Raw genomic sequence first — 23,167 nt, 5'->3', positions numbered from 1 at the left:
TAGGCATACAGATAAGCTCGTACAGTAGGCATGCAGATAAGCTCGTACAGTAGGCATGCAGATAAGCTCGTACAGTGGGCATGCAGATAAGCTCGTACAGTGGGCATGCAGATAAGCTCGTACAGTGGGCATGCAGATAAGCTCGTACAGTAAGCATGCTATAGAAATCTCCTTAATAAATAAATAAATAAGCATGCAAATAAGCTCGTACAGTAGGCATGTCAAGGTTGGTGCTATGATTACATGGTAAGCATGTTTTGAAGCCTTTGCGTCTTTACTTTACATCGTAGTTGTCTTGAAATATGCGAAAACCGTTCATTTCAGTACTGAACTGGCGTTGTCGTCTGCTTTATGTACGTATAGGACAGTCAATCGACTTCCAAAATATCATGGTCTAGCTCGAAATATGTCAGAAAAAAACACTTCTGCTTTTAGCTGGGGGACATTATAGGGTCAAGCATCATTGTTTGGTAATGTTGAGACGATAAGCTCCATGCCACTAACACGGCGGATGAGAAAAATCTTCGCAAATCGAAAGAAGAGGCATAGGCACAGGCGCATGAAATATGTCAGAAAAGCACTTATGTTTTTAGCCGCGGGAAATTTAGTGTCAAGCACCATTTGGAAATGTGGAGAAGATAAGCTCAATGTCACTAGAATGAGAAGAATTTTCTCAAATCGAAAGAAGAGGCACAGCCTCGCTGTGGCAAAGGGCGTAAGAATACGCTCTCTGGAAAGGTTAGCGCACTCACTCCAAGAGTACGCTTACAGTTTTAAGCGTTTCACATCAGTCATGTGACACCAGTTCTTACTGACAATTGTTATCATTATTATGATTATTATGATTATAATTATTATTATTTATAAACAGTAGTATTGTAGTAGGCCCTAGTACCATTTTATTCCTTTGCATGATTATCTGGTTCTTCGTTCGTTTTGTTGTTTGTGTGTGTTTGATGTTTCTATTGGTACAGCTCCCAAACTGAACGAACCATGCCAGGGGCATCTTACCTGCTTCGATGCCAACGGCCCGCCATTGGTCTGTGACGGGTACAGGTCTATCTGTGGTAAGGGCCTATGTGTGTGTGTGTGTGTGTGTGTGGGGGGGGGGGGGTAGGGGCCTTCGTGTGTGTGTGTGTGGTGTGTGTGTGTGTGTGTGTGGTGTGTGTGTGTGGTGTGTGTGTGTGTGGTGTGTGTGTGGTGTGTGTGTGTGGTGTGGTGTGTGTGTGGTGTGTGTGTGTGTGTGGTGTGTGTGTGTGTGGTGTGTGTGTGGTGTGTGTGGTGTGTGTGTGTGTGTGTGTGTGTGTGTGTGTGTGTGTGTGTGTGTGTGTGTGTGTGACAATGGGAGAGGCAGATTGGTATAAATGGACAGCGGACAGGTGGACGGGATGAGAAATAGTGTGTGTAAGAGTCATTTACTTTCGAATTTGTGTGCTATATTTCTCTTTGACGTCGACCAACGGCCATGTCTTTGAAAACAGTTATTCAGGAAAGTGAGAACTGCACACATTTGGAAAACAGCTGCCCGACAGGAGCGACGTGCACGAATGGTGTGTGCACATGTCTTCGGCCGGACTACGACGACAAGTCCCATAGCTGCAGTAAGTGCAATGCACGTGTTTGTTGTCAGAGGCAGATGATGAAAAGATATACCTTGTTATCAGTCTGGTCTGAATGATGATGTGAATGCTGTAACGAAAATGATATTGTTTCCTGCAGTATGTATAATCGAGTCATGTCAACCAAATCAAATCGGTCAAATCAAATTAACTTTATTATTTTGAGAATGAGAAATTATAGTGGTGGTGCATAAAACAACAACGAAAAACTATACTATCAAATCAATTTAAATACAACCATATACTAAAGTTTAAAGAGATTATTGAGTAAACACATCACGGCATACACACACTCTTGCCGTTTAAGATGTAGTGCAGGTCACAGCATTGCTGAAGCACCTATTTGTATTTTTGACGCAGATTACGATACATAAAAAAACCAGTCAAAAGCTTTACACAACAGAGTCACCGAGACAAACTTTGTTCTTAGAGTTTGTACTGTCTAACACATCCATCCAGTACCTTCCCCTGTAATCTCACTACAGAAAATCCTGACACTGAGTTAGGTATTTTCCTTTAAGGGCAGAGATGGTACGAACATTTCTTTGGCAAGCCTTTCAAGTTTTGTTTAAAGGTTTTCAATAACAATCCACCCAAAAAGTGTTTTTTGTCTTTAAAAGTGAAAAAGTTGACTGAATTATGAGTAAAAAGGTATAACACATGTATTGAAGGGACAAATTCAACTTCTTTCAATTTATGAGAAAAAAACCTCCCGGGTAGATATCATAAGCACTAGATAAATGTTAGACAAAATGTATAAAATCATTCCTGGGTTGTAATTCTTAAAGTATCTCTCTGTTACTGCACAAAGAGACCATTTTGGGTGAAAAACAGAAAAGATCAAGAAGATTGGACAGTTCGTCTAGAAAATGAATTTGTTCCAATGAACGGCACTGATGCTCAAAAAAATATTCTGAGAAAACAGCGTCCAAAGTTTTCAAAATGGCGTCAAATGTTAATAATAATCGTTTGAAACGATCATTGTATTGGAAAAAAAAAGAGGTTACAAAGACAAACCTACATTGCACAATCATTATATGCTGTTAAAAGTGCCTATAAAATGCTGATAACCCAACAGAGAGAGAGAGAGAGAGAGAGAGAGAGAGAGAGAGAGAGAGAGAGAGAGAGAGAGAGAGAGAGAGAGAGAGAGAGAGAGAGAGAGAGAGAGAGAGAGAGAGAGATGTAGGGATGGATCGATGGAGGTAAACTAACATTCTGATTTGAAGGTAAATACTGTCTGTTCCTTTCTACACTCTGTACAGCTTTCCGCCGGCAAACGATGAACAAAAAAGTCATTTAGAATAGAAACTTGAAACTGCTACAATTTATTGGGATTTGTTCTCGCTCTTTTCTTACCTTCCAACAACCATTACATTCTTGTGATATTTTGTTCTTGTGATTATTAAACGGCACTTGTTGTTTGTACAGAGAAAATAGTCACCACTCTTGGCGAAGTGTGCCACACATTTGACTATTGCAGAAGCAACAACTTGGCACTACGAATAACTTGTGATGCGCTGTCACGCACATGTCGTAAGTCAAAACTCTGTGTGTGTATGAGGGGGGGGTGTTTGCGTGCGTGCGTGCGTGCGTGCGTGCGTGTGTGCGTAGGGACAGGGGGGGGGGGGGGGGGGGCGGCCGTACGTGCCTACGTGCCAACCTGTATATTTTCTAACCGTTCCATAAATCTCTCTCTCTCTCTCTCTCTCTCTCTCTCTCTCTCTCTCTCTCTCTCTCTCTCTCTTATTTTATTCGCTAATTGTCTTGAACATTTATTTTATCTACGGGTTTTCGCGTGAACTATCAGATTCTATAATCCCCCAGCTGCACAACATCAATACAAAATGCTACTGACTGTATCAGTTTCTATGATCCTTTAACTGTACGGCGTCACCACTGACAACAAGATGCACTCTGAAGTTGTCTCTGTGACCCCGTAACTGCGCATTGCCACTGAACATAATAATTATATTGACTGTATCCGATCTCATGATCCCTTTGCTGTGCATTGCCATACATAATGTCATGATGAATTAATCCATTTCAGTTTCTTCAGTCGCTTATCTGCCCATTCCTGCCGACAACATTATGCTGACTCTATGACAGTTTCTGTGCCCCCTCATCCGTGAATGCCACTTTCTTAATAATTCATTATGTGAGCCGCTAATGTAAGCATATCAATGTTACAGTTATAGGAGCACATATGATTTGCGAGAACCACACTGACGGATGCACGACGGGCGCCAAGTGTGACAACATCACCAAGACTTGTGTCTGTGGCGGGCTCTACACTCAGAGACCGGATGCAGGCTTCTGTCGTAAGTTTGCTTCTCGGGTTTCTTCACTCAGTCACGGGCGCGTATGCAAGACGACAAGCGCCCCGAAGTTTGATAGCTCTCTGTCCGACAACTTTTGTCGTACTGCCGAATTCACCGGCATCGGACAGCCACCCCGATAGCTAGCGGGAGGGATTCCCTTGTTTACGGTCGCTCTGCACGTGCGCCTGACGCAGCAACTGAGCCCTGTCAAGGCTGTGCTTGCTGCGACTGCCTGGCCGTGGCTGGCTCACCCCAAATCGGCGCCACGCAAACATCTTGATATGCACCAGACGCGTGAAACCGCAATGCGAATATCACTTGCGAGACAACAGGCTAGGCACCCATTCTGTTCACAAACTGAATGTTGTCAGTTATCACATCCGTCAACAGTCAACTGCAAAATATCGTGCATGCGGAATATGAAATTGTCGAAGAAACAAGCTGTGGTAAGTCGTTTGAGTAGCAGCGCATGCTCGTGATATTGGAAGAATATGGCAGCAGAGTGATTGCGTTAAGTGTACAATAATTATCAAAATGCTAGTCGACCATGATTGCACATGCCTGTCATACGTGACAATATTGCATGATTTTTCAACATTCCCTTGTTTTTCTTGCTCTTAATCAAAAGCTCCCCCTGAATTGTACATGAGCACAACAATCACTGCCTGTTAAGATATATCATAGACCAAATAGCCTGGACCGCCAACTCGTCACGTGACCCTTCGAGGTTACGACTCTCGACTTTCAGGGGCGCGTCGCGTCCGGTTTGAAAGGCCAGCGATTCGAAGACAGTGAAAAGAAAGCACGCTCCAGTTATTTGTGACAATGGGAGGTGACAATGAACTGGATTTTCCAAAACTCCAAACTAAACTTAACAAAACTCATCGAAAAACATGTTCCATATGCACTTTTGCTAAGTTTATTTTAGCATTTTCAGAACTTACCTCGGCAACTTCGTCCATGTTTACAATCGACACCGGATATCACGTCCCCCTGATTTCTGAAAGGCTTGTAAGCGTAGGTTCCTAAATGCGAGAGGCCGCTACCTCGTAATAGAGAGAAAGAGCGGAGAGAGAGCTAGTTGGCGGTCCAGGATAAATGGTCTATGGATATATCTACCGTTTGAACAAAAGTTTACATTATAGGCCTATCCATGACTTTATTACTGCACCGATTTTTTTTCTTCTGAAAAGATTCCAATTCAGCTCATATACACCTTGACTCCGCTCGTCGAAATAAACCTTGACCCGCGTCAGTATAAACGTGTTTCTTAGACCAAGTGCTGAAAAAAGACGCTGTATGAACAGAAACATCCGGTTTAGGCCTACGAACCATATAGCCGGAATCAGTTGACACACCGTTTAATTGTTGCGATTATGTTACCCATGCACAGTATTGACGGCTCGAACTAAAGATTACAGACACAAACCTTCGGCTCACCATCTCACATCCGGCCAGATTTTTACATGGGATCCCCAAACCCTGGCCCCCATCACCCCAAACCCTGGCCCCCATCACCCCAAACCCTGGCCCCCATCACCCCAAACCCTGGCCCCCATCACCCCAAACCCTGGCCCCCATCACCCCAAACCCTGGCCCCCATCACCCCAAACCCTGGCCCCCATCACCCCAAACCCTGGCTCCCATCACCCCAAACCCTGGCCCCCATCACCCCAAATCCTGGCCCCCATCACCCCAAACCCTGGCCCCCATCACCCCAAACCCTGGCCCCCATCACCCCAAACCCTGGCCCCCATCACCCCAAATCCTGGCCCCCATCACCCCAAACCCTGGCCCCCATCACCCCAAACCCTGGCCCCCATCACCCCAAACCCTGGCCCCCATCACCCCAAATCCTGGCCCCCATCACCCCAAACCCTGGCCCCCATCACCCCAAACCCTGGCCCCCATCACCCCAAACCCTGGCCCCCATCACCCCAAACCCTGGCCCCCATCACCCCAAACCCTGGCCCCCATCACCCCAAACCCTGGCCCCCATCACCCCAAACCCTGGCTCCCATCACCCCAAACCCTGGCCCCCATCACCCCAAATCCTGGCCCCCATCACCCCAAACCCTGGCCCCCATCACCCCAAACCCTGGCCCCCATCACCCCAAACCCTGGCCCCCATCACCCCAAATCCTGGCCCCCATCACCCCAAACCCTGGCCCCCATCACCCCAAACCCTGGCCCCCATCACCCCAAACCCTGGCCCCCATCACCCCAAATCCTGGCCCCCATCACCCCAAACCCTGGCCCCCATCACCCCAAACCCTGGCCCCCATCACCCCAAACCCTGGCCCCCATCACCCCAAATCCTGGCCCCCATCACCCCAAACCCTGGCCCCCATCACCCCAAACCCTGGCCCCCATCACCCCAAACCCTGGCCCCCATCACCCCAAATCCTGGCCCCCATCACCCCAAATCCTGGCCCCCATCACCCCAAACAAATCTCAACATTCAAAACTGAGCGACTTATAAGAACCACCGGAACTATAAATGCGAAATGAACAGTCCCTCTAATCCTCCATACCATATTGTTAGGTAGAACCAACTTATATTTCTGTTTGACAAGTGTCAGCATATGAATATTACCGAGATATCAGGTCAAACAAACTGGAGTGAAATCTCATTTCTGTCTCTACAGGGATGGCAAAATCGTCCGCCCGATCGCCAGGGGCGAGTAACAAAATCCGCCGGGCAAGTAGAAACCGCCTTGCAACTCGTCAGGCTGGCCAATGATGAAAACTGGTCAAATGCCGCGCAACACTTCTGGTCGTAATGTCGAGTTGTCAAGCCATATAAACACTGCAGATCAACTGTGGTATGTACATGGCCAGTGGAATTTCTGCCGGGCTAGTGACTTTCTTAAAGTAAATCGCCCGCCTGAAATTCGGCCATCCCTGCTCTACATTGTGCACAAAATTGTACTCGTCATGCAGAACAGCAGCTTACTTGATTCATTATACAGGGTGACCCACAAAAAAAAGAGTACCCAAACAAAACGTCATAAATTGAACAAAAATAAAGCAATCCAGTTCATACAAATTTATTTACACACACAAGTAGCCTCTGCATGATTTGCACAGAAAATTTTAGCGTTCTAGCTTGTCTTTCAGGAAAGTTATGCTCATTCTACAGAACATGCTCCAAATGGCCTTCCCCGGATTTAATTCCCCCAGATTTCTATCTTTGGAGGTTCCTGAAAGACTCAACGTCTACAGGAACAACCCACAGACAATCACAGAACTCAAAAGAGCCATCACAACAACCATTCGCGGAATCTCGCAACAGGAGTGTGTGCGGGTGATTGATAACTTTGCGCGGCGAGTTCAAGTTTGCCTGCAGCGGCGCGGAGGCCATTTGGAGCATGTTTTGTAGAATGAGCATAACTTTCCTGAAAGACAAGCTAGAACGCTAACATTTCCTGTGCAAATCATGCAGAGGCTATACTTGTGTGTGTAAATACATTCTATGAAGATTGCTTTATTTTTGTTCAATTTATGACGTTTTGTTTGGGTACTCTTTTTTGGGGGTCACCCGGCTGTAGCCTACTTACAGTTTTGTTGGCCAACGTGTTGTTTCAGAGGCGCCAGTTGGCAAGGTCGGGGGCAATTGTAGCACAGGCAACGCTTGTTCTGATGCTAACGCAGACTGCAAAGACGGCTTCTGTCTCTGCAAAACTGGATTCACCATTGAGCCGTCCGACGCTTCGTGTAAGTATCGGCACATCGTTGAAATCTGAAACTTTTACAAGAAGAGCTGTCGCTCGATCGAGAACCCCCCCCCCCCCCCCCCTTCCCAGTCCCCCTCGCCATTTCAATCAGCAGGGTCGGGACGAAGCTTACAGAAACGGCATTTTTCTTGTTTGTATCTATCAAACGAAATTGGATTTTTTAACAGGCAGACCTTGCAACTCATCTGATAAATGCTCCACTGACGTTATTCCTGCTCCAAATGTGACTTGCGATCCGCTGTCAAGTCGATGTCGTAAGTCTAAGATCATGGACTGTGTGCGTGTGTGTGTGTGTGGGGGGTGGGGGTGGGGGTGGGGGGGTTAAGAAAGCTGTCTTTGCTATGTCATACTTAGCGACCACATCGTATTTTGTTGTTGTCCGGTGGTCCTGCAGCTAATACAAAAGGATGTAAAATTGTAACTTTTCTCACCTCTCTTATGGTCGGCTAATCCATACATGTCAACTACTTGTATTTCCTAGTTCTGAGACCAATACATACTACCAACAACGTCAACTACGTTACTGTCCGGGCGTACTTTAGAAGAACATACATTCATTTTAAAGATATAGACACGACCTTTCTGATCACATGCACTATTGTTTTGCATGGCACAATCACCAATACTGTTGCCGTCTGTTTGAGTCGACACCATGTCTAAAAGTAATTGTCCGGGGAAGCGCACAAAAGCAGTAACTTCTTTCGGGAAAATCTGTTGGCCCCATTTAAAAAAAACTGTTAACACATGAATACCTTTTAAACAAATGTAAAAAATGTTAAATGTATGCCAAGGCTTTGTTTACTACTGAAGTGCGCCTGTGCGCAGCGAAGACGAAGCTAAGAGAGAGAAAAAGAATAGACTTGGAGGTTCAATAACCATCATGACCGTTACCGGCATTTTCCAGGAAAATAGAAAGAATTGATGTTCCAACTTGTAACATGGTGTTTGCCCACAGGAGCATGCTACGAAACAAATATTGGGACGTCCGGTGATTCCTGGCTCTGTCGTGAGGTGAAATGCAAGCGTCTGTCATCTACGTTAGCGTCATCGGTCATGTAGCTTGAATAAAATACGACTCAATGGTATTTAATTCTAAATCACAACGGGCACGCATAGTCCCGTGTTGATGAAAGATAAAGCAACACACACACAAAACAAATATTGATAAAAAAAAGAAGCCAAAAACATGTTTTGGGAATGTTTCAAAATCTATTGGTTGCTCCTTAATGAAATTGGAAGTGCAATGCAACTGCTCTGAAAGAAAATCAGTAAAACATTGAGGAATGAACTTATAACACAATTTCTTATAATGTTTAAATGCATCAACCATTAAATGCATCAAACCAGAAGGGATTATTCACTTTCTCTATTGACACATTGGCAAATTCACCACCTCTTCCTTCAATAACTCGACAAGATGGACACATTGCATGCACAATGTTTGCAATATTTTCATTATAAAAGGAAATTTTCTTCAACAATGTTAATTTGATAACTGCCAAATAACTAAAATTATCCATCATTTTCTCCCCATCTACATAAAACTTAACGTCTAATATTCGTTTTATTTTATCTTGTTTTTTGTCCCATATAAAAACACACAAAGCAACATTTTAATTCCCCCATCACCTAAGCAGATCTGAACATTCAAAACTGAGCGACTTATAACAACAACCGGGACGATAAATGCGAAATTTAACAGTCCCCCCCCCCCCTCCCCATTCCTCCATACCATATAGTCATTTAGACCCAACTTATGTTTCTATTTGACAATTGTCAGCATATGAATATTACCAAGACATCAAGTCAAAGTTACTGGAATGAAATCAAATTTCTGTCTCCACAAACTCCACACAATTGTACTCGTCACAGAGTCGAAGCAAGACTGGACAGAGTTCAAAACCTTGCACTGCGATCGATCCAGGGTGCAATGAAAAGCACCCCTATCCAGGTAATGGAAAAATGGCCAACGTTTAGCCTGTACAAACACGACGAGAACAGAAACTCCACACCCAAAGAGAGAAGCTCAAAAGATTCAAGAGCAATCCTCTCCACTTCAAGTTCCAAGAACCAACCAAAACCAAACCAAACCGACCCAGTCAGAACCATCAGCCGAAGACCCGCCAAAGAGAAAACAATGACATCCTCCAACCAAACCCAGACCTCTGTGAGAGCGTAAAACTCAAAGAATGGTCTCCACACAACCTTGGATTTGAAATCAGAACCAACATCCCTGGCATCACTGGAAAACAACAACAGAGTGGTGTAGCTCTGAAAGCCCTCGCCCTGAACGTGACACACAAAAGGTTTCCAGCCAAAAAGTGGACGCATGTCTTCACCGATGGCCCGGCCGAAGGAGCAACAACAAACGGATGGAGTGGCCGGGGTTCTCCTCCGATACCTAGGAAGACCCCCTGAGACGATCGCTGCCGCCAGTGGTACCCTTTGTTCCAAGTTCCGAGCAGAGGTGCTTGCCCTCCAAAAACCAGGCGAACACCCCAACCTGATGGAGAACACACCGAAAAAATAGATTCCCTTTCTGCATTGCAAGCTCTGATAGCAGAAACGGCCGAAAAGACCATAAAAGATCACAGAAATCTGACAAAATGCTTCTGTGGATTCAAGCACACTGTGGCATATCTGGAAACGACCAAGCAGACCGGCTGGCCCAGGATTGAGGAAGAAGACCACAGTCCAGACCAACCCTTTCCTACCGAGAGGCAAAGACCCTCATCACAAACCACTGGGCGTCGACCTTCAAAGAGAAAACGGACAGCTACCAGCCCACCCAAGAGTAAGCGGCATTGCAATAACATCTGCAGATGCAACTAGAACTTTATTTGGTGCAGAATCAGGACGCGAGGCTTTGCGTACATCAAGCTTCTTCAAAATAAGTGTGCACATGTGCAGCATCTATAATCAGGGTATCAAGGGAGGCATTCTGTTGTCTAGCTTCAGGGACATCAATATCGTCGTCATCTAATACAGATTTATTTACAAAACATTCATTCATTGTTGTTGCTTTATCTACGTTGAGGTCAATACACATCATAAAAACCTACCACATTGTCTCAAATTGTACTGTTATTAAAAATGTTCCCCTGCGTTTTCTTCCAGAGGTGGCAGAGGGCAAGGCCGGGGGTAAGTGTAACACGGGCAACAGTTGTTCTGACACCAATGCTGAATGCAAAGATGGCCTCTGTTCCTGCAAGACTGGCTACAAGGTCAAAGAGTCCGACGCTTCTTGTAAGTAACAGCAAAGGGTTGAAATGTTTGTTTTTTAAGGGGAACGATCGGAAGAGAGAGAGAGAGAGAGAGAGAGAGAGAGAGAGAGAGAGAGAGAGAGAGAGAGAGAGAGAGGGAGAGAGAGAGAGAGAGAGAGAGAGAGAGAGAGAGAGAGAGAGAGAGAGAGAGAGAAAGAGAGAGAGAGAGTCAAACCGAGCGAGAGATGAAATACAATTGTTTCTTAAACGAGCGAGTTCGAGTTTAAATTATGCTAAATGTTCAAACTTAAACCCTTGACTTTGTAGTGCTAAGTATAAGGAGCCTACTTACATAGACATAATAACCTGAGGCAAAAGGATGCAGGCAATTCGAGAGGTTACGGGGTCCATTCAGAACAGATGCTCAAAACATCTTCCTTTACTGTTGTCTTGGTCAGGTGAAGAAAGCGATGAAGATAGTGGTATCGGGAGAGAAGCCGGTTCGGTCCTGTGTCTCGTCATGGCCTACGTCTTCAGCAGGCTGGTGTAACACAACGCCACTCTTTACTGAATGCAGCCACCACAAACCCTTCACGCCGTCCTCATCAGGCTGGTGTACCACATGCACAACGCCACTCTTCACTCAATGCAGCCACCACAAACCCTTCACGCCGTCCTCAGCAGGCAGGTGTAACACAACGCCAGTCTTCACTCAAAGCAGCCACCACAAACCCTTCTAGGCACGCCGACCTTAGCAGGCTGGTGTAACACAACGCCACTCTTCACTCAATGCAGCCACCACAAACCCTTCACGCCGTCCTCAGCAGGCTGGTGTAACACAACGCCACTCTTCACTCAATGCAGCCACCACAAACCCTTCACGCCGTCCTCAGCAGGCTGGTGTAACACAACGCCAGTCTTCACTCAATGCAGCCACCACAAACCCTTCTAGGCACGCCGACCTTAGCAGGCTGGTGTAACACAACGCCACTCTTCACTCAATGCAGCCACCACAAACCCTTCACGCCGTCCTTAGCAGGGTGGTGTAACACAACGCCAGTCTTCACTCAATGCAGCCACCACAAACCCTTCACGCCGACCTTAGCAGGCTGGTGTAACACAACGCCACTCTTCACTCAATGCAGCCACCACAAACCCTTCACGCCGTCCTTAGCAGGCTGGTGTAACACAACGCCAGTCTTCATTCAATGCAGCCACCACAAACCCTTCACGCCGTCCTTAGCAGGCTGGTGTAACACAACGCCAGTCTTCATTCAATGCAGCCACCACAAACCCTTCACGCCGTCCTTAGCAGGCTGGTGTAACACAACGCCAGTCTTCACTCAATGCAGCCACCACAAACCCTTCACGCCGTCCTTAGCAGGCAAGTGTAACACAACGCCAGTCTTCATTCAATGCAGCCACCACAAACCCTTCACGCCGTCCTCAACAGGCTGGTGTAACATAACGCCAGTCTTCACTCAATGCAGCCACCACAAACCCTTCTAGGCACGCCGTCCTCAACAGGCTGGTGTTACACAACGCCAGTCTTCATTCAATGCAGCCACCACAAACCCTTCTAGGCACGCCGTCCTCAACAGGCTGGTGTAACATAACGCCAGTCTTCACTCAATGCAGCCACCACAAACCCTGCAAAGCACGCCGTCCTCAACTGACAGGCTGGTGTTACACAACGCCACTCTTCACTCAATGCAGCCACCACAAACCCTTCTAGGCACGCCGTCCTCAACAGGCTGGTGTTACACAACGCCAGTCTTCACTCAATGCAACCACCACAAACCCTGCAAAGCACGCCGTCCTTAGGAGTCTGGTGTAACACAACGCCACTTCACTCAATGCAGCCACCACAAACCCTAACCTGAAAATCGACCCTCGGGAAAATATGCAAACTATTCAAAACTCGGGGTGTATAACTTTTATATAATATCACTTAACTGTACTAAAATTAGTGTTTTGGGGCGGTCCATTATTTAAGATAAAGCGCGGTAGTCATTGCAGATGGAGTTCTCCATGCATCACTCCTTGGACTACTTGTTCACCTCATTAACAAAGGAACTCGCTAGGGTTTGCTTGTTTCCAGATTTGTTTCCTAAAATCCATGGTCACTGGAACTAACATGGACGTTCACCTCTATAGCAGACGACACCGGTTGGACACACACGCACGGACGTACGTACGCACGCACGCACGCACGCACGCACGCACGCACGCACGCACGCACACACACACACACACACACACACACACACACACACACACACACACACACACACACACACACACCTCCCTTTTGACTTCCAGTCCATGGAGAGAAATATGCGGCTGCCCGTCAGTAATCCTGATTAAACTTATGTTTTTACAAATGTCAGTGTGTGTGTGTATGTGTGTGTGTATGTGTGTGTGTGTGTGTGTGTTACCACAAACTATTCTGCCGAACCTGTCAGTTCGTATTTATTACAAAACTAGATGATTACCCGCTTCGCCGGGTACCGGCTTCGCCGGGAAGAAGTAGAGCCGAATAGCAGGCTGCGCCAGGGACCCGGCTTTGCCGGGTGTACGCCGGCTTCGCCGGCGCACGAAGGAAAGGAGATAAACGCGCAAAAAATAGTAACGTAGTAATTTATAAAACGCCAATGAAGAAGGACGCTCAGCTGTAGGGAGAAAGAAAGAAAGAAGAAAAAAGGAAAACAAAAAAACTTAGGGTTTCATTCTTTTCATTTATTTTTCAGCTTGAAGCGGACTGCATGCAACTGAGGGAAAAAAAAGAAAAGAAAAGAAAAGTAACGTAGTAACGGGAATATGGATTGACACCACACGGAGGAAGGGAGATAATCGCGGCTGAAAACACTGGAGAAGATAAGGAAGAGTTACTGGTTGTGGATCCCGACCAAAAAAAAAAAAACCCCAAAAAAAACCAACGGTTTAGCGCTGAGAGCACGTGTTGAAATATCTCATCGATGAGGTTGTGTCCGGGGTGTAGCTGGATACGGTGTCCAAATTTGAAAAAGATCCACCGAGAACTTTGGCCGTGCATCGCGAACAGACAGACACTAGTCGTATATATATATATATATAGATTCAAAACATCGTCCTTAAGTAAGGGTGTCACCAGTAAGCATCCTTGGCAAAATGTAAACATTAAACTTTATTTTAAAGTCCTAATACACTGGTCTATCTCACAGTATAGGTTGTGTGTGAAACTAACCCGTATGCCCTGTAGCGCAATAAGCGAAAATAGACCATAACTGACACTAAAATGTCAGCACTTTTCTTGGGCAAATAAAAAGGTTTTTAATGTAATAGCTCGAACAAAATTATAATCTCTGCAATTGTTGGTTTCTACTCGACCACTGGAACCAACAAAGCATAATAATAAATTGAAAAATATTACGAGAAGCTGTCTTTACTTCAGTTGGTGTTGGTGATGTTGCAGCCCCGATGTCTCATACGGTCATTGTCAAACTGCGATTAGGGAAGACGAAATATTCTTATATTATTTGGTTGTGTAAGCAGAGAAAACAATCTTCTTTCATTAGATAACAGAGACGTCTCTGTGCTGTTAAATTACCAGTTACTACAAGCGAAATACTAATTCTCAATAATTATAAGACAACCTGTAATTTCTATTAGAAATTTCCAAGCGATTGAGTGCATTTCGGCATTTTTAGGCGCTCTCATTCTGAATTTATTCTTTGCCCACCCAGGCTTACAAAGAAGGGGTTAGTCTTCATAATCGTGAACGTCTCACGGTTATTTCTAGGCTTACTTCCCTTGTGCAATTAAACAGTCTGTCCAATAGGAGAAAGAAAACAAAACACAAATCAATAAAGCCAAGAACAACCAAAGCCAAACTCACGTTAACAACAGACGCAAACATGCTCCCCCCACCCCACTCCACATACATGTACACAAAACCGCACACACACACACACGCGTACATAAAACCGCACACACACACACACACACAAATTTATGTACACGGACTTACGTACGCCGCAAAACACACACACACACACACAGATACAAACGTGCACGCACGCACACCAATAACCACACACGCAAAAGCATAACAAAAAAACAACAAAAATACACTCGCGCGCGCTGCGCTATTACTGCAATAATCTCTCTCTCTCTCTCTCTCTCTCTCTCTCTCTCTTTCTCACTCACACACTCACAACCATACACACACACACACACACACACACACACACACACACACACACACACACACACACAATTGAAAGTAAACGGACAAAATGATTGTTGCCGGTTTGAGTTATTGACAGTCTGATCGATTCATAGCTATGAACCTTAGCGAGAGAGTGACAGACAGAAAGACAGAACAGGAGGGTTGGAGAGAGAGATTATTTGATTGTTGTAATGAAGACCACTACTTGTAAGCTAATTATTACGCAGCCAGTTCAGTCTTTGGACGAAACGCGGCTGAGCGACTGAATTGTTGAAACCGAACGCTCACGTTGTCGGTCTCTGGGGTTTTATTGTTGTGACACTTGTCTGGGATTCTATTGTTAAGTTTTTTTGGAACTTGTTAGAACGAGAGTGACGTGCGTGTTCTGTCACAACAATGCCCCACGCAAGGAGGCACACGTAATGGGCAGAATATACCTGCGCAGTTTCAGCGGCACAGACGACGCACTGCCTATTATTTATGCCGCGATAGGGATTATGATGAGTACTTTGCCTGTTTTCCTGTCATGCAACGTGTAAGGGGCTGGGATAAGCTGCAGTGCGTCGTCGGTCCTGCTGAAGTTACATATGTGAGCGGAGCCCCTAACTGTTGGTTTTAAAAATGTATTCAATTAAGTGCAGATGAGAATGGATAATAATAGGAATACCCAAAGGTGATAAACCAAGAGAGTATTTGAAGAACTGGAGACCAATATCACTTTTGAATGTAACATATGAAATTGGATCATCCTGTATAGCTAATAGAATTAAGACAGTTCTTCCTCGCCTTATTGATACAGATCAGACAGGATTTGTGACCGGAATATATATTGGAGATAATTTGCAATTATTGTATGATTTAATAGATTATTTAAAAACAACAGACACTGCAGGGTTATTAGTTTCGATTGACTTTGAAAAAGCTTTTGATTCCATTAGTTGGGAGTATATGCACAGAGTTTTGAAAAATTATAGATTTGGAGACGATTTGAGTCAATGGATAGCAGCCTTTTATACCAATATTAAGTCTTCCATAATTGATAATGGAAAGGCTTCTACGTCCATATCAATTAATCGTGGTTGTAGACAAGGAGATCCTGTTTCACCATATTTATTTATATTATGTGCTGAAGTATTAGCCTGTAAGATACGCGAAAGTAATGATATAAATGGAATTGTTGTTAGAGATAGAGAGTATAAAATATGTCAATTTGCAGACGATACAAACTTTTTTTTTAAAGGAGATCAAAATTCATTTGAAGAGTTATTTAGAGTAATAGATGAATTTAGCGTGGTGTCTGGTTTAAAACTCAATTATGAGAAAACTTGCAATGTTTGGTTAGGTTGTAAAAGAAATAGTAACACTGTGTATTTGTTGAATAAGCACATGTCTTGGAACCCATATGTCAGTTCAAAATCCTTGGACTTTGGTTTACAAATGATTTGGCCAATATGACGGAGTTCAACATAAAGGATAAGTTTAATGAAGTTAAAACCGGCACGGTTGGCCTAGTGGTAAGGCGTCCGCCCCGTGGTCGGGAGGTCGTGGGTTCGAACCCCGGCCGGGTCATACCTAAGACTTTAAAATTGCCAATCTAGTGGCTGCTCCGCCTGGCGTCTGGCATTATGGGGTTAGTGCTAGGACTGGTTGGTCCGGTGTCAGAATAATGTGACTGGGTGAGACATGAAGCCTGTGCTGCGACTTCTGTCTTGTGTGTGGCGCACATTATATGTCAAAGCAGCACCGCCCTGATATGGCCCTTCGTGGTCGGCTGGGCGTTAAGCAAACAAACAAACAAACAAAAATGAAGTTAAAAAGTTGTTTAGTATTTGGGCAAGAAGAAGCAGTACTCCAGTTGGCAGAGTTGCTGTTTTAAAATCATTGATACTTTTGAAACTGACGTACTTGTGGATCATGTTACCAAACCCACCAGATACATGTAAGATGATTCAGGAATTGCAAATGATGTTGTTTTGAGTTTGTTTGGGACAAAAAAAAAGAGATAAAATAAAAAGAACTATAGCTATTCACAATACCCAAGAAGGTGGCATAAATTTACCTTCAATAAAGCATTACAATAGGTCACTTAAATTAACCTGGTTTAAAAGAATCAACAAGCCCTCATCTGCAAAATGGAAACACCTCTTGTTTTTGTCGTGTCTAAAAATGGAAGTGATACAGAACTATGGCCCAAAATTATTGAAAAATAGTAATGTTAATTCCTTCTGGAAGAATGTATTTGAAGCGTATGAAGATTTTTATGATAAAGTTGAAATAAATGAGCCAACAGAATTATTAGCAGAGCCCTTGTTTTATTCAGAAAAGTTCAAAATTGCCAAAAAGGTCATTCATTTTAAAGACTGGGCAGAAAAGGGTTTATTTAAGGTAAAACATTTGATTAAAGAAGATGGAACATTTTTGAATTATCAAGAATTTCAAACAAAATATGATATTCAAATAAAAAGTCTTGATTATTTTGGCTGCGTTAATTCGGTTAGGGTTTATAAGCGCAAAAACGGCATTGAGTTTATTAATGCAGATGCAAAAGAACAGATGAAAGCTTTAAATTTTATTGAATTAACAATGAAAGGATCCAAATCGTATTATGATATAATGATAGGTAAGCCTAAAATGTCAAAAGCATGTACAAATTGGGAAATATTATTGGACAGAGAAATTGATTGGCAAAAAGTGTTCCGATGCACACAAAAAATAAAAGAAGTCAAGTTACGATGGTTCCAGAACTTGAAAATATTTAAAGCTTTTGGCACTGGGAGGCAATGAGTTAGGAATTTTATATTGATGCAGCTTTGATGATTCAAACACAGTCGACGACCATCACCAATTGGCATCCAATCCCTTCGTACAGCCAGTAGTTTCTTTGAGGATGTCTGATGAATGATAATTTTCAACACTCGTGTAAGCCATGCGTATAGAAACACTGCCATTTTACGCGGTAAACATCCGGCAAGTCACGAGGAACAGGTGGTTCAGTAGTGATCGTCATAAACGCCAGATAGTTACACAAGGCCAAGAGCAACAACGAAGAGAAGGCAACTGCAAAACAGACTGAGACACAAAACTTGCGCGCCGTTTCCGTCATCCCCGCCATCATTACCACTTCCGTTGCTACTAGAGTTGTTTCCGGTAGTAATGTTGCCGCTGATATTGCAAGTAGTACCATTGCAGCTGATGTTGCCGTCCGTTCTGTTGCCATTGCTGTTTCCATCTTGTCCACTCTCGCCTCCACTGGAAAGGTTCTTTTCATTGAAGTACAGAGCCGCAGATTTGACCCCAGTGTACACATCCAGTCGTGTCTTGACCACCGTGGCTATCAAGGTCACGTTGCCCTCTGACTGACCAGGTGCCCGCCACGTCGCCCTGATGCCCGTTGTGGTGCTCAGCAGGTTGGTGTGCGTCACCGACGTTCCCGGAACGTTTTCACAATCCAGGAGCTGTAGGTTATCGACCTCGTTGACAGAAAACGTGCCGACTCTGGTGCCCGATGAAGTGCGGGCCTGTAGCATGAAGCCTTTGAAGGTGGTGCCTGCTGTGCCCGGTTTGGTCTTGATTTCAACTTCAATCTCCTCGCCTGTGAAAAATCCAGGTTGCAATTTCTTAACAACGATGTGGATACTATTCGTTTAGACTGTGTATATCAGTACTTTTGTTTTAACACATTGAGAGAAACAAAATCGTTTTGAAGACTAATAAAAAATATAAATGCTTACACATAAATACAGGGGCGGATCACATCATTTTTAAGAGGGGGGTTTCCAAATTTCTTTTAGGGACAATTCCACGACAGGCGACAGGTGGAATGCCCCCCCCTCCCCCCATCCCCCCGAAAAATGTTGATAAAAACAAAGAAAATTGAGCAATCTGGTGCAATCTGAACAATGAAACTTCTCCAAAAACACCTTCCAAAAATTACATTTAGAAGACAAATTTGGAGTAAAATAAAGACAATTGTCCGGTCTGGTGCAACCTGAGCAAGGAAATTACCCAACTACTTTCCAAAACCATCACTAAGAAGACAAAGGCCGGCTCCTAGGGGAGTCCGGGGGCATGCTCCCCCGGAATTTTTTTGATAAAAATCAAGGAAAATGGAGCAATCTGGTGCAATCTAAGCCATCAGTTTTTCTTTGTTTTCAAATTTTATTTTCTCATTCTATTTTCTTAGGCTAGGAGGGGGGGGGGGGGGGGGGTGGTTTCCGGAAACCCCGGAATGATGTGTTATAAACACATTTTTGTGAAGCTTTAATTTTCTTTTCCCTCTTACTCTGGACAAGGAAAGAACATATTTCACTCTGAACAGGGGAAAAAACCCATGTTTAACGCAAAAGCTTTGGTCTGAACTTTGAAATGTCTAAACAAAATATTTTACCTGCAGAGTAGTGTTGCTTTGCAGTGATGATGTGGATGGGTTCGGTCCCATCCGCTGTACGTATATCTGCCCCGTAGTGTCCTGGAGTCATGTTATCGCACTGACCCACCGGGGCACCACGGCCGTAACCATGGACACCAGACACCGCCATAAACTCCAAGAGTATCAGCGCCTTCGTAAACTCAAGCATTTTCTAAATCAATGTCCTCGATTTCAATTTTAAATCACGATTCTGTTTTATAATCTGGTACTGCCTTGGCTTCTTCAGTGTCTTTTTCTCTCAGAGTAGTTTTGGTTCGTCTACAGACTACTGTTCTTAAGTGCTACTCGGTCTCACAGTTTCCGTAAACTGGTTTCACATAACTGGTCGGTTTAGTGTATCCTGCGTAACCCAGCAACATGTTGCTTGATATGCTGTTCCGTTCTGGAAAAGGAAGTGAAGCGCTGTGAAGCAGATACTCTTCATAATTCATATACTCCCAAGGCTATACTCTTCTCGGGTGAAAATGGATGACCCTGTTCTACCTCTACTCTTCTGCACTGTCAATTAACCATCACTCGTGTTATTATGACTGTTGCTGTATGGCCAAGATCGATTTGTCGGATGAATCCGCACACACCATTGTCTGCTCACAACATACAGACTGGGTAGCGTGATGACATCTTGGTGTGACGGTTTTACAAAGAAGCTAAAAGATATAGATTCTTATGTAGAGATGCACATAATCTCTGTTCTTGCTGACACTGTTCTCTCTCTTCCAAGAATACACGACAGCGTCAGTTCTATTATACACCATTTCATTTATGTATGAATAATTGCAAAAAGTTACAACACCCTCTATTAATCATAAGATATGTGTTACAATCAACAGATGCCCTCAATGGGAGAACACAAGTCAATTCTTCGAATATTTGTAGATGAACACAAGATCTGGACAAAGGATGTTTATGAAGCGGTTTGTCTGATGCTTAGCTTGTGATCGATGAACTCATGAAGACAGGATGTAGTACAGTTGATGTTGCGACGAAGACAGTCCAGCAAAGGCAGGTCGACGTCACCAACGGGTACGTAGATTTACAAAATGTCCAGGAGAGGCGTCACCATCGTCACAGATAACACAGCAGATCCAGCGGAATATAGATATAAATATAACAGTTGATCCAACTCTCTTCCAAGAGAGATCAGTGTCTGCACACACAGTGTAGCATACTGTTAACCAATCGTTTATCTAACGCATTCACAACAAAATAGAACACGTAACAGCATCGCGGAGAAATGTTTACTAAAATACAGTTCCTTTACAAAATCATCTTGTTTCCCTGTAGGCCAAATTTGTTAGTATACATGAACTATAGTCGCTGAATTACCGTGCTGACTGCCACACTAAGAATTCGTTACACTTGGTATCTGGTTATACGTCTCTGTTGCTTTCGTCATCAAACACGTGATGAAACTGCTGGCCTTTGCAGTTCTTGTGGCAAAAGATAATTAACGGTGTAGCTCAAAAACACCAGGAGTTAGCTGCAGAGAAGTTAAAAATCTAACGGAAACGCAAGTGATAACGCATGCCCTGAACGGGGAAAAAAGAGCAGACTGACCCTGTGTCGGTGGTGTTTCAAACCAAGCAGTAAACAGGTGTCGACTTTATCAAACGAATTTATTACAACAACAAACAAAAAAAGAAGAAAAAACAATGAAAGCGTGCTTGGCAGTTTAGTAACCGCCAATTGTGTTTCGTACCACTCATGCAGTCTTGTTCACAGACTCGGAGGACAATGTACAGGTCAGTTGGACCTGGATTGGAAATAATTATGTGTAGGTCTAAATGTCCTGGCTACAACATCTTTCTATCAGAAGACCTATATATGTCAAAACTGTCGGACGGTCGACTGACCAGAGGACAGAATGATACGTCACAACAACAAAAGTATGCGTCAGTGCCCTAAAACTGAGATCTGAAAAAAACAGCAGTAACGTTTACCCTTTTTAAGTTTGACACATTCGAACTCGCTGTTACGAGGTATGATCCAAACAAAATGATCAAACCGCGATAAATACAAGTCTCAGGCCACTGATCATAAAAAGTAATGTATCATTTGAAAGGCCAACCATTTAACTAGTATACCTCTACAAGATGACGTCATTAGGTTACTACGTCATAAATGACGAGGTTTTAAAATACGTCATTTTTGGGTTGTGCTTCAAAACAGGGTCTTTTGTCAAGCCCCATGAAAATCTTCACTTCTTTGAAAGAGTGTAGCCGGGTGATGGTACAAAGAAAATGTCTACAAAGCTGAAGAACGTTACATGAATCAAAGCTGTTCCATATTCTACAATTTTACAAAAGAAAAGGGAAATCAAAACTGGGGAAAAGGGGAATAACTCTGACAAGCCAAAAAAACATCCGACGAGTGCTTCAAACGAGAATAATGTAGCTGCTGTGTCAAAATTTAAGAACTAAGATTAAAACGTGTACATGCGAGTATAAAGTGCAAAACCTAAACTTTCATATGGAACAGTCCAGAGAATTCTACTCAATGATCTTCTGCTTCAAAAGCTGGCCGCAAAATGGGTACCTTATTAGCAGAAAGGGGAACGGAAAGAGCATCATGGTCTTGTCTTCTTGCACGCGATCTGCTCAACCGTTATGAACCCAGTAGACCCGAATTTGTTGTTACTGTAGTCACTGATAACGAGACTTTGGTTTCCTTCTACTTTAGTGCCAGAGAACGCAGAAACAAAGCGTGTCTAGACCAAAATGACGAGATGCATCACATTTGTTAGCGAGGTTTTCAAAGCAGAACCAAGGCTTTTCGCTATATTTTTTTACCACGAAGGTCCCGTTGCTGTCGATATTCTGTCTACTAACAGTACCGTCATTGTCACGTACCATGTAGAAACCTTTTTACCCAAAGTTACTTACGAGTTTAGCAGTTAGCGACCAAACTGCGAAACCCAGACAACCCTTCTCCTTCATGTAAATGTCAGCCTCCACAAAACAAGGACTGTAACTCCATTCCTAAAAGACCAAATGATCCCATTCTTGCCTCACACATTCTTCAGACTTGATTGCACCCCTTGTGATTTCTGCTTAATACCCTCTTTGAAATCAGACTTTTTGCCAACAAGTTTCACTGCATCCAGGACCTCAAAAAAGCCGTCAAATTAGAGCTCAAACGCAACCCCAAATAAGGCCGCCTTAAGGCCTCTTCTGATTGGCTTAGGCACTTGTGACTTTGCATCGATGTAGGAGAAGAGTAGTTCTAATAACTCCTGTATTTTGAGCCAGATACGCCAAACAGTTTCTGCAAAAATCACATTTGATCATTTTGTTTGGATCATACCTCGTATCATTATTAAGATGTATGATATCGACATGCCTTTGGACCGTTCTTCCTTCATGATGCAAAAGTAATTCTTGGCAAAAGGAATCTGATTTGCAACTCAACTCAACTCAGCCCAAATTTATTCAAAAGAAATGCTTTTATCTGGTTCAATGCAATAGGACTATATAACTATATACATATTTATTGCATTTTTACTGATCACATGACAAAAACAGCTGTTGTCATTGGTCAACTAGGAACTTTATATCAATTGATATCGCGCAGGAAGTTCCCAGTGAATTTGATATCGTGCAGGAAGTAGTTTATCAATAAATTTGTGATTTAAAAAAAAGGGAGACATTTGTT

General features: G+C 43.7%; 2 protein-coding genes across 2 annotated transcripts; one reads left to right on the top strand and one right to left on the bottom strand.

Annotated features, from left to right (window-relative positions):
- The first annotated feature begins 973 nt into the window (after positions 1-973).
- LOC138963569 (cell death abnormality protein 1-like) lies at positions 974-13,233 on the top strand. Its single transcript, XM_070335425.1, has 8 exons — positions 974-1,067; positions 1,482-1,601; positions 3,048-3,152; positions 3,809-3,937; positions 7,526-7,654; positions 7,842-7,928; positions 10,792-10,920; positions 11,336-13,233. The coding sequence occupies exons 4-8, from the start codon at positions 3,823-3,825 to the stop codon at positions 11,425-11,427; spliced, it is 552 nt and encodes a 183-aa protein (XP_070191526.1). The 5' UTR covers positions 974-1,067; positions 1,482-1,601; positions 3,048-3,152; positions 3,809-3,822; the 3' UTR covers positions 11,428-13,233.
- A 3,810-nt stretch (positions 13,234-17,043) lies between these two features.
- LOC138964577 (putative defense protein 1) lies at positions 17,044-23,132 on the bottom strand. The gene is made up of 2 exons (XM_070336567.1): positions 19,475-23,132; positions 17,044-18,679 (listed from the first exon to the last, which is right to left on the bottom strand). The coding sequence occupies exons 1-2, from the start codon at positions 19,662-19,664 to the stop codon at positions 18,108-18,110; spliced, it is 762 nt and encodes a 253-aa protein (XP_070192668.1). The 5' UTR covers positions 19,665-23,132; the 3' UTR covers positions 17,044-18,107.
- Positions 23,133-23,167: the final 35 nt, after the last annotated feature.

The sequence above is a fragment of the Littorina saxatilis genome, linkage group LG4 (genome assembly GCF_037325665.1).
Source record: "Littorina saxatilis isolate snail1 linkage group LG4, US_GU_Lsax_2.0, whole genome shotgun sequence".
NCBI lineage: Eukaryota > Metazoa > Mollusca > Gastropoda > Littorinimorpha > Littorinidae > Littorina > Littorina saxatilis.
This window is presented reverse-complemented; position numbering and strand designations above follow the sequence as displayed.

What these genes read in the sequence shown, in the direction of transcription:
- LOC138963569 (XM_070335425.1), top strand. Translation starts at nt 3,823, where the DNA reads ATGATTTGCGAGAACCACACTGACGGATGCACGACGGGCGCCAAGTGT. An exon ending in ACCGGATGCAGGCTTCTGTC is followed by an intron (nt 3,938 to 7,525) that starts GTAAGTTTGCTT and finishes GTGTTGTTTCAG; the next exon opens with AGGCGCCAGTTGGCAAGGTC. An exon ending in CAAAGAGTCCGACGCTTCTT is followed by an intron (nt 10,921 to 11,335) that starts GTAAGTAACAGC and finishes TGTCTTGGTCAG; the next exon opens with GTGAAGAAAGCGATGAAGAT.
- LOC138964577 (XM_070336567.1), bottom strand. Translation starts at nt 19,664, where the DNA reads ATGCTTGAGTTTACGAAGGCGCTGATACTCTTGGAGTTTATGGCGGTG. An exon ending in AAAGCAACACTACTCTGCAG is followed by an intron (nt 18,680 to 19,474) that starts GTAAAATATTTT and finishes GATTTTTCACAG; the next exon opens with GCGAGGAGATTGAAGTTGAA.